The following is a 12,420-nucleotide window of genomic DNA, read 5'->3' as shown; positions in this document are numbered from 1 at the left end:
AAATGGAGGGGCAGGTTGCGGTACAGTCAAAGGAAGGGAGAACAGCTCTGGGGAGCAGGGACAGTTGGGGTTATTGTTCTGGGAAGATTGGGAATTTTGGGTGGAAGGAGGACAAGACTGTTGGGTAAGAGGAGGTAGAGGCTGACTGGCTGGTGGACAATGTGCTTTAAGCGTTATCCGACAGCCATTGCAAGACCTGTTCCTGGTTCTCGGGCCTACTAATCTTTGTACCATTCAGCCTAGTTAATGTGGAACTTTTGTGCAAAGCGCAGAACTTAGGGCCCGCCTGATGTTAAGGGACACACGCTGGTACAAGGCTCAACTCACCCTAAGTGCCAAAAACACTGCTGGTGCAAGGCTCTACTCATGCCAAGGGCCTCAATCTCTGCTGGTAGCTCAGCTTAAGGTCATGTAACTTTGTTTGGAAGGGCTCATGTTAAGGGCTAGAAAAGTGAATTTTGGAAGGTCTTACCACATCACACACACACACACACACACACACACACACACTCAAAATGACAGTTAAGGGTGAGGGCTTTTGGAATTCCCATTGCCTATTCCATTTGTGGTTGTCATGGGGAACGTGATTTAAAGGGGTGGTTGTTACTGTTTGTTGAGCTTAAATTGGGGTTTGTGTCCATCCATTTGGGGAGTAAAGAAGGTTTCCAGGTATTTTCCCACTTTGATAGAGGTTTTTTTGAATGTGGAAAGTGTGTAGTTGTTAGGCAGTGATGTTGGGGTAATAGAGGGTCTTTGGTGTGTTAGATGCCCCCAGACATGCTTCCCCTGCTGTCCCAGTGTCATTCCAGAGGTGTTGGCATCATTTCCTGGGGTGTCATAGTGGACTTGGTGACCCTCCAGACACGGATTTGGGTTTCCCCCTTAACGAGTATCTGTTCCCCATAGACTATAATGGGGTTCGAAACCTGTTCGAACACACGAACATTGAGCGGCTGTTCGAATCGAATTTCGAACCTCGAACATTTTAGTGTTCGCTCATCTCTATTCGCTTGGTCTGTGATGAATGTGAAACATTTGTGAGGTTATGGGTTAATACTGATCAGGTGTACAACACATTTACTGAAAAACAAATTACTGGGAAAGGAATATTTTAAAAAAATCATCCTTGATGGGAAATAGAAAACTTGCTCTAGTGCCATCTTTTGAAAGGTAGCTCCCTAGAGATCAATGCCTGAAAAATCTAGTGACCACATCTTACAAACATGCATGGTGTGCTAGGAAGTTTACACACTGCAAAGGTGGCTTCTCCCTAGAGAAACATAATACCTCTTCTGACCCATCTAGCCCAACCACTGCCCTGCTTTGTGCAGATGGGTCTCTCTTCCTTTTTCAAAGAGATGTTCTGGTTTACCTATACCACCAGTCAATGTCACTAGGCTTCATAGGGAACCAAGTATTGATCTATAGAGGGGCTACTTTCCAAATGGTGGCACTAGGGCATATTTTCCTTTGTTCCATAAAGGAGAACTTATTTGCATATTCCTTGTTCAGAATTCCTAGAAGAACATCCATGGTGAGACTCTACACATTGCAAAGGTAGTACCCCTTCTGACTCACATCTATGACCTCTCACCCTGCCAGCCAGTACCCTACTTCACATTGATAAGGGGCAATAACTTTAAATCAGCTGTCTTGATTCAATCCCACTCAATATCACTAGGTTCATAATACGGAGCCAACTTCCAAAATGTGGCACAAGGGCTGGTTTTCTTTCCCCCCCCCCCATCTTTTAAAAAATATAAAAAATACTGTAAGGCTATGTTCACACCTGCTATGGAGGCTTCTGCATGCAGGACTTTTATGTCCAGTAAAATGACAAGAACATATGAAATTGTCAGATTCACGTGGATGATTAACTTGCTCGTAGTGTGGATTTTATATCCACATCCATCCGATTTCTGTTGAGTATTTTCACCCTTTGGAATGTATAGGATCAAATTCATAATCAAATCAGCAAAAATCAGGGAGATTTTTTTCACGTTTCAGATTTTTCAACAAAAAAAAAAATTGTAAAATAAAATCCACTTATCTGTATTGGGTTGCCTTGGTGGCAAGAACGTGGATTTCTGCAAACCTTACAGAGATAAATAGAAGTGATTTCTAGTTACAGGAGGGGAAGACACCCTTAGGCTGGTTGCAAATGACCGTGTCTGAACAGCTGGCTGTTAATTAAAGGCACGGGCGGTGCAGTGAAGACACGCAGATGTCACCTGTGTGCTGTCCCTTTTATTAAATGACTAGGAGCCACGGAAGCAGGGCCGCAATATCGGATAGGAATAGGACCTGTTCTATGGTTTGTGGCCCGGACTGTCAGCCTGCACATTTGATCGTGTAATTCACGGTCATGTGTATGGGCCCATAGAAAAGAATGGGTCAGAGAGCTATCCGGGAAAAACACGGATACCACATTGATCTCAGCCACGGTTGTCTGCAGCCAGCCATAGGGTAAGGTCCCACATTGTGGAAAAGATGCTTTTTTGGTGCAGATTTTGCGCCAAAGTCAAGAGTGGCTTGAAACAGAAATGGGTACATATATATATATATATATATATATATATATATATATATATATATATATATATATATATATGTTGGGAGTCTGTAGCAAAAGCAACATGACCTATCTTCAGGCAGATCCCACCTTGAAAAACCCCTTCAACGCAATGGGAGGCAGAAAAACGGTTACCGATTTTTTAAGCAGATTTTCCAGGTCCATACCGTGTGCTACAGTAAAAAATGCGAAAAACCACGTCAAAAAACGTTTTCTAATTCTTAAGTAGATTTTTTCAACCTACAAAAAAATCTCTGTGTGAACATACCCTGAGTGAAAGTATTCGGAGATTGTGAGTCATATATGGAAGAGTGCCGGCCAATATCTGTAAAGTGCTGCGGAATATGACGGCAGTATAGAGGTAAGATGAAGTAATAACTTAATCATTGTTTATTTCCACAGGTGAGAAAAAACTATGATCATTTGATGGACATTCATGTGCATGGCTTGTACACAACCCCCAAGTTTTGCTTCAGCATTGCTACTACCGTAGATTAGGAATGCAGGTTAGACTATGTTCACATCTGTGGTGGAGTCTTAAAGGGATTCTATCATTAGAATCCCTTTTATCAGACCTACCACATCGGAATAGCCTTAAGAAAGGCTATTCTTCCCCTACCTTTAGAACTTTTCTCTGCGCTGCCACTATGGTAATATTCCCAGTTTTCACTATATGCAAATGAGTCTCCAGACAGCATTGAGGGCGGTCCCCTTGCGCTCAAACAGCACTGGGGGTGTCCTCTGTGCTGCCTGCAGACTCTCCAGCGACGCCTTCCATCTTTTCAAGATCGACTCTTCACCGCATCTTTAACCGAAGGTGCCGACTGCGCATGTGAGGAGGCCATTTTCCTGTGGCTGAAAAGGACAATCGCATAAGAGGCCACAGGAAAATGGCCGCCGCACACGCGCAGTCGGCGCTTTCGGTTTGAGATGCGGAGAAGAGGCGGTCTCGAAAAGAAGATGGAGGGCGTCACCGGAGAGTCTGCAGGCAGCACAGGGGATTGCAGGGGGCGGGGGGGGGGGGGGGGGGGGGGGGGGTTGGGATTGCTCCAGTACTGTCTGGAGAATCATTTCCATACTGTGAAAACTGGGAATATCACCGGTATGGCGGCGCGAAGAAGACTTCCACGCCGTGATAGGCCTTAAAAAAAGGATTCTAAAGATAGAATCCCTTTAAAATCATGGGAGATTCAAGTCCTGCATGGGGTCTAGCCAATGGGGTCTGAGCGTAACCACTTTTTAAGCGGACAGGGTCTCCGTCTTATGGGTCCCCATATGGAGACCTGAGCGCTGGTGTGAACGTAGCATAAGTACTAAAACAGACACGTCAGGAAAGCCGACGGATCTTCTTGAAAAGCATCTGGCATGATCAAACAGATCAATATTCCCCAATAAACCAAAAAAGTATCCTAAAACGCCATGTTTTTTTTTCCTTTATTAATAGGACGTGCTTATCATCCCTAATGCTCTCTCCGTGCCCTCAATCTATAGGGCTTTGCGTAATAGATTTTATAATTTATAAGGAGCTGGCAGGGCCACGCATAAGAACCCCCATTAAACCCTTCTGTCAATTATTTCTCCATATAGTTTAGATTCGGCTTTCATCGTCTCCATATAATAGTGTATTATTTTAAATGACCATTTAATTTTCTCTTCTGGTGCGCAGACGGAGTATTTAGTATCCCAGTCACATAAACCTCCCATGTTCATTCTGATATAGTTATACAACCCAGCCGGTCATTGCGTCCTCATGAATAGAATTGCTGAGATACAAGTTTGTTACCGGCTTATATACTGTATTATATCTTCCCCGAGTTGTAATCATTTAAGGTTTATGGGCCTGCTCTTAACATGATCTCCTAGCTAACATCTCAAAAGGCTTAGGGATCCGTTAAACAATGCAACATAATTCACGTCTTTAATCTAGGCGCGGATATAAAAGAGAGGAAAGGGAGTATCTAGCGCTCTCATTACATATTGTCAACAACTAGCGATAAGAGCCATTAATAAAAAGTCCTACTTAATGCAAGCGGAGAAAAACAAGTACAAAGATAATAGCCAGCGCAAAATTAAATACATGCCTTTCGTTTTATTGACCCTTAAATACCGCCATCGCCCTGCAGGCACGCGTCTACCGTGGCAGCGACTGCTGCTGCAGCGCTTAAGGGGTTAAAAATCCAATTAACCTGCCCCTATTACGCAGAATTATCCGGTATTGTCATAGTAATAATTAACCACAATGAACGCGAGATGTAAAATAGCCTCAATACATCATTGGCTTTGTGTCTATAACTCACGGAGAGACAAATCGGTGCCAATAGCCTGGTTTACTGAGATGATGGGACGCGAATGAAAAATATCGGATACTTTTTTTTTTTTTTTTGCCCGTCTCTAACTAGGAAAAAAAAAAATTCAAATTAAGAAATGACTTTTCTTTTTGGCTTGAAATTAAACAAGAAAAAGAAACAATTATATTGATAGCGTGTACCGGTAAATGGCTTTGGTGAAGTAAGATGATCTGCATCATTGAGGACGTACGCCGCAGCCTCCTGTAATAGTAAATCAGTTCATTTTTCTTGCCAGAACAATTAAACGCTTTTAGTGGGGGAGGGGGGGATATGTAATTTGTGAACTAAGTCAGGAGGAAGAAAATTCAGAAAAACTGCAGAGTTAGAGAGGCGGACAAGACTTGGTGCAGGCGAGAACTGATAATGTTATTTGACGTAAAGCTTTTATGCCCATTAGACATGCCAGCTAAGAAGTTGACCTACTGTAAATCCTACAAAATGAGACAAAGTGTTATTGAAATGCATTAAACACAACCAAGGCTTCATCTGTAACCCTTGTTTAAAGGGAACCTGTCATTAAATTTTTGGGCCATGAAAGTGGTGCCAGGGCACTGTGGGAGTTTCAAGAGTATGCCAAACAGGACCTTATACCTATCCTCCATGACCCGATTTACAGAAGCTTAATACTTGTGTACTCCAACAGTATTCCTGGAGTCATCAGGGTGGTGTAACGGGATAGCAGAGTCAAAGGTCATCTGCAACAAGAATGAATATTACTGGTTGACTGACATCACGCTAGTGGGATTACTCAAGCGATGGCGCTAACATCACAGGCATCCACCTCGCAGACGTCCGCCTCACGACACCTCCCTCCCGACCAGACTCATTCATTTGGGCCTAATCCGGAGCGGAATGTTGCAACTGTATGCCAGTGCACTGCACCAGTCGCGGCTAGCCATTTTTTGGACCGGAATCTGAGGAGGCCTCAGTGTCCAATGCCCTTCCAAAAAACTCTGTGTGTGTGTCACGGCCTTACACCACCTATAAATACCAAGAACCCAGCCCGTCCTCTGCAGGACAGCTCATTACAAGGTTTACCCACTGAAGATGAAATCACTAACTATTAGTAGTTGGAACATACAAGGGCTGAACGCCTCAGCCTTTGGATCTAAATCAAAAGATCCAGACTTCATAGACAGACTAAAAAACATAGACATTCAAATCCTCCTAGAGACATGGACCCGGGCAGATGACGAGTCCCTAACACCCATGGGCTACAAGGAATTCTCAGTGCCCGCCCAGAAAAATAAGACAACCAAACATGGCCGCCACTCAGGAGGCATACTAATATGGTACAAGGAGGAGCTCAAAGAACACGTAAAAGCTACCAAACGTGGAACCAATCACATATGGATAAAAATAAGCAGCTCCATCCTCAGCGGCCAGCAGGACATCTATCTCTGTGCAGTATATATGCCCCCACCAGGGTCCCCCTACCACCACCCCGACACTTACGAGGTCCTACAAAGGGAAGCCGTCCACTTCCAACCCAAAGGCAGAGTACTAATATGCGGAGACCTGAATGCAAGGACAGGCACAGAGATAGACTACCTGCCCCCTGACGACAACCCACATACGCACGGTAGTGAGATCCACCACCCAGAACCCACACAGACAAGAAGAAACAGCCAAGACAGAATTGTCAACAAGAGTGGGAGACAACTGCTGAACATGTGCTGAAGCCTAGGACTGTACATAATAAACGGACGTACCACAGGCGATCCCAGAGGACGCTTCACACTAAACTCTCAAGTGGGCAACAGCGTGGTGGACTATGCCATTACAGACGCAGACCTGTCAGACATTGAAGACTTCACAATCGCACCTGACTCCCATCTATCAGACCACAACCAGATCCTACTATACATGAGAACCATGAACAAAACACCCACACATGAGCCCCAACAGTCCGGCCTCTACAACCTACCAAGACATTTCAAATGGGCCAACCACCAGGCCATAGAATATACCAACGCAACCAACCGACCCGAAATCAAGACACTGCTCACAAACTTCCATACAAACACCTATCAGCCAGACCAACAGGGAGTCACCAGAGCTGTGAAGGATCTCAAGTACATCCTACAGATCACAGCAGAACTAGCAGGCCTGAAACGAACCAAACCAATAAGACAAACCAACAAACAGTCCCACAAATGGTTCGACAGCGACTGCAGAGCACTACACCATACCCTAAGAACAGCCTCCAACCAAAAACACAGGGACCCCAACAACAAGGAGGTGAGGGAAGCCTACAACAATCTATGCAAGCAATACAAGGGCACCCTCAGAGAGAAGAAACAGAGATACCTCTCCCACAAAATAGAGCAACTAGAGGACTCCCTCCAGGACAGCTCATTCTGGGAGACCTGGCACCACATGGGCACAAAGCCCAAGAAAAACTCTCTCCACATCCAAAATGGCAATATCTGGCTCAACTACTTCAGAGGTCTCTACAAAAATATCCCAGAAGAAGAACTAACTCCAGAACAGCAACAGATAATCACCAAACTGAGGGACATGGAGAAAGTCATCAAAGACTTCCAGAACCCTCTGGACTCACCAATCACCATAAAAGACATACAGGAAAGAATTGTCCTGCTGAAAGGCAAAAAGGCCAGTGGCCCTGATGGCATCCTACCAGAGATGATCAAATACAGCTCTCCAGCAATACACGCGGCACTGGCAAAGCTATTCACCCTCGTGCTCAATGCTGGACACTTCCCCGAAGACTGGAACAAAGGGCTCATAACCCCCATCTACAAGAATGGGGACCAATATGACCCCAACAACTACAGAGGGATCTGCGTCAGCAGCACGCTGGGGAAACAGCATCATCAATAACAGAATCCTCACCTTCCTCACACAACACGGGGTCCTCAGCAAGAGCCAAGCAGGGTTCATGCCAAACCACCGCACCACAGACCATATCTACACCCTGCACAGCCTCATCAAGACGCACGTCCACAACACCAGAAGAGGCAAGATATTCGCCTGCTTCGTGGACTTTAAGAAGGCGTTCGACTCAGTATGGCACCCAGGCCTACTCCTCAAACTCCTAGAGAGTGGAATAGGAGGAAGAACGTTCGACGTCATCAAGAGCTCCTACACTGGAAACCAGTGCAGTGTGAAGGTGAATGGGAAAAGGATAGCATACTTCCAACAGGCCCGAGGGGTGAGACAAGGCTGTAGCCTGAGCCCAACGCTCTTCAACATCTATATCAATGAACTGGCTACAGCCCTGGAGGCCTCACCAACCCCAGGCCTCACCCTGAACAATCGAGAGGTGAAGTTCCTGCTATACGCCGACGACCTCCTACTCCTGTCCCCCACCGAGAAAGACCTCCAAGAAAGCCTGTCAGTGCTGGAAAAATTCAGCACCACATGGGCCCTACCCATCAACCAGAAGAAGACCAAAGTCATGGTATTTCAGAAGAAGGGCCACAATAAAGCCTCCACCACCCCACAATTCACACTGAACGGCTCCACACTGGAGAAAACCAACAGCTACACCTACCTGGGGCTGGAGCTCAGCCAATCAGGAAGCTTCAAAGCAGCAATAGAAACCCTGAAAGCAAAAGCCTGCGGAACCTTCTACGCCATCAGAAGACAACTGTACCACCTCAAACCACCGGTGAGGGTCTGGCTGAAGATATTTCACGCAGTCATCTCCCCGATCCTTCTCTATGGCAGTGAGGTTTGGGGCCCAGCCACCTACCCAGACCAGTCAAAGTGGGATTCCAGCCCAACAGAGAACTTCCACCTGGAGTTCTGCAAATACCTGCTCCATGTCCATCGCAACACCACTAACATAGCCTGCAGGGCAGAGCTAGGCAGACTCCCCCTATGGCTCACCATACAGAAGAGGGCGCTAGCTTTCCAGGCACACATCCAGGGGAGCAAGCCCGACTCCTACCACCACCAAGCATGGCTAAGCCACCTGAGCAAACCAGACACTCACCAACCAAACAACAGCCAACCACCAAACCAAAAACACCAACAGATGATAACCAAGGCCAAAATAAAGGCGACCACAGAGGCAAACAGAGAGCGGTACATTGAAGAATGGAGAAACAAAATAAATAACTCCAAGAAACTCACCGTGTACCAATCCCTACAAAGGGACTACACCATGGCCACCTACCTGGAGAGAATACGCCACCCCAAGCACAGACAGACCCTGAGCCGGTACAGACTGAGCGCCCACAACCTAGAGATAGAGACGGGGCGATACAGGCAGACGTACAAGCCACGGGAGAACAGACTGTGCCAGCACTGTGACCAGGGGGCCCTAGAAGACGAGACCCACTTCCTGCTACACTGCACCAAATACTCAGCTGTGAGGGCCGTCTACTACCAAAGACTCTCTGCCCACATCCCAGACTTCATATCTGCAGACGAGGAGAGGAAACTCTACATCCTACTGGGAGAAAAAGAGGCCACTGTGGAGATCGCTGCCCAATACGTGTCCAGCTGTCACCAAACCAGAGGAAGATGAGACTCCACGGACTGTTATATTTATCCCAATACACCCGCCCCCACCTCCAACCCCCCCATATAACAGTCACCAACGAAGAGGAAGATGAGACTCCATGGACTGTTATATTTATCCCAATACACCCGCCCCACCCCACCTTCAACCCCACCCCCCATATAGCGGTCACCAACGAAGAGGAAGATGAGACTCCATGGACTGTTATAACCCAAACCACCCCCCCCCATCCCAACTCCCCCCCCCCCCCGCCCACTTTACTAGCTTTGGCAATGCCAAATACCTATTCGGACGTGCCAATAAAGCATTTTTTGATTTGATTTGATTTGAGTCAGAGTCATTGTGGAGAAGTAAGCTAAGGCTCCTCTAATGGTGCAGGGATATCGAGCTGAATCTAACGGCACCAATATCTCTGCAACCATGGCATATACAAGCAAAGCTGATGGTGCACTGAATTCAATGCATTTTCAGCTTTCCAACAATATATTACATGGCTAATGTTATAGAAAATGAAACATCTTCTTTAAGCTGCAAATAAAGCAGAAAAATTCAACTTTTTTTTTTTTTTTGAGAGACATACCAGATGTACATCAAGATGACTGTCCTCCAGAGAAGTACTCCATATCTCGCCAAATCCAAGACGCTGTGTGCTGAGTCACCAGTTCCTGGCGTTGCATTGCATTGTTTCAGTTTCACTGAAGGAATTTCCCTTCCATTGCCACGAGCTATACGGTGTAATACCTCCTCAGCTTCAGATGTGTAACCATGCGAGTACAACCATCTTGGGGATTCAGGGAGCAAACTAACAGCAATAAAGTAAAACAAATGTGTCACCTTCTGTCATAAATGTATACAATGCAAGATAAAACAAGAGGGTGGAAATAAACCATGCATACAATACTGCAGTCTCAGCACAAAACAAAATTCCAAAAAATGGGGGGAAAAAAATTACTTTAAAATTTACTTAGTTTCACCCAGAAGTGACTAAAAAAAAAATTACAAAAAATATATATATATTAAATATCTAACATCTTACAAATCTACATAGCGTATATACTCGAGTATAAGCCCCTAATTTTACCACAAAAAAAACTGGGAAAACTTATTGACTCGAGTATAAGCGGGGGGGGGGGGGGGAGAGGGGGAATGTAGCAGCTACTGGAAAATTTCAAAAATTAAAATGGTCGGAGTTTTTGGGTGCAGTAGTTGCTGGTTGCTGGGGAAGGGGAGGGGGTGTTTTGGTTGTCTGTCTGCCCCCCCCCCCTCCCCCTGAGCTTGAGGACTGGGTTTTTTCCCCCCACTTGGAATTCAGTCTGGCTGAATATAGGGGATCTGCAGTGCTCCTATTAACCCCTTCCTGATGGAACAGGAGCACTGCAGATACCCTATATTCAGTAGACCAGGCACTTTCAGACACAGGGATACCTAAAGTGTTACATAATGTTTTATTTGCTGACTTGAGTATAAGCCGAGGGGGGCTTTTTCAGCACAAAAACGGTGCTGAAAAATTTGCCTTATACTTGAGCATATACGGTATTATCAGAGGAAAGTGCACATTCATTAAAGCACAAATAGATTCAACTCACGTGAATCAAACAATTTTCTCCCCTTGTGAATCTGTTCCTCTGATGCCAAGGGACATTTTTTGGCAATATATAAATGAGATTTTTGGAACAATGAAGAGGTTGCTGCTTATCTCCCTGGAGAAATGACAATGCCCTCACTGCTCCAAAGAAGTCATCTGTATATTGACAAAAAAACAAAACAAAACAAAAACACAATCTCTCAGCAACAAAGGCACCAAATCACAAAGGAGAAACACGGTTTGATTCAGATGACCCGAAGCTGGGGCAACATGTTGGCTTGTGGTGTCAGAACTTATCAAATAATTATCAGTAATACAGGTTAAAGTGTTGCTGGAAAAGGTTGGGTTAGGCTGAGGCCCCACATTGCAAAAACGCATCCCATCATAACGGACACAAACGGACAGTAACCGATGGCTATCAGTTACTGTCCATTATAAGTCTGTTGCCCATAGATTTCAATGTTAAAAAAAAAAAATAACGGACACTTGCCGTCAGTTTTTTCTAACGGACATAGAAGTACTGCATGTAGGATTTTTTTGTCCGCTGGGAAAAAAAAAACAAAAAAAAAAAAAACAGACTTTGATGTAAACGGACACAAGATAAAATCCCACTGAAGTGAATGGAAATTTTAACAGACGACTGATGGTTCAGCTAGTGTCCGTTGCTAAAATCTTGTAACGGACAATAGCTATGGACACTGCTGATGGTCCCCAATGGTAATGTGGATGCCCCATTAGCCCTAAGGAGTGCAATGGAAGGTTTGAAAAGCATAAAGTGGTACTTTTACATTCAAAATGTTGAAATGTTAGCAACCACCATGCCTGGCCCAGGATATCCCCTTATGACTGCCATCCAGTGTTGACCCCCCTCCCCTCCACCGTACTAGGCGATTACATCAGTATGGAGGAGAATGTCACATCTGGAACGGAGTTTGAAGGGTGGCAATGAGCAGATCAGTGTGGACTAAGGCAAAATTATCATAGATACATAGAAAATGAAGGGATTTGGCAAAGGGACTATTCTGAGTGATAATCTTAGCATGTAGGAACAAAACCATCCTGCTATCTGAACGATGGCATTGCTAGAAACAGCAGCCATGTTGGAAATGTTTTCCCTGCAGATGGTCATAATCACTGAATCATGGCATGTAGATGAATAATTGCCGAGCATTTTTAGACATAAAAATCCAAACAATGCCATTAGATCAATTTAAGACTAGCCAAATAGTTCTGATCCTAGCGAACAATCTCTCCATGAGCACGGCTTAATGTTCTCCATAAATCTGGAAAAAAGAACCGTCGACACTACTATAGCCAGCTTTAAAGGGGAACTGCTATAGAAAACAAATTGGTATAATTTCCAGGGTCACACCAGCAGTAAATAGTCATGTGAGCGATTATGTGTTATGTGCCATATTATCCA

At 45.1% G+C, this 12,420-nt stretch overlaps 1 protein-coding gene across 2 annotated transcripts in view; it reads right to left on the bottom strand.

Annotated features, from left to right (window-relative positions):
* The window catches only part of LOC142183053 (solute carrier family 22 member 15-like), a 178,514-nt gene that overhangs the window by 138,296 nt on the left and 27,798 nt on the right, over positions 1–12,420 (bottom strand). For both annotated transcript variants that reach the window (XM_075257955.1, XM_075257956.1), the window contains exon 6: positions 9,993–10,214. In XM_075257955.1, coding sequence (XP_075114056.1) covers positions 9,993–10,214 — 222 coding nt within the window. The remainder of the gene's footprint in view (positions 1–9,992; positions 10,215–12,420) is intronic.

The sequence above is a fragment of the Leptodactylus fuscus genome, chromosome 10, assembly GCF_031893055.1.
Source record: "Leptodactylus fuscus isolate aLepFus1 chromosome 10, aLepFus1.hap2, whole genome shotgun sequence".
Classification (NCBI taxonomy): domain Eukaryota; kingdom Metazoa; phylum Chordata; class Amphibia; order Anura; family Leptodactylidae; genus Leptodactylus; species Leptodactylus fuscus.
Note: the sequence above shows the minus strand (reverse complement) of the source record. Positions and strands in the feature narration are given on the sequence as shown.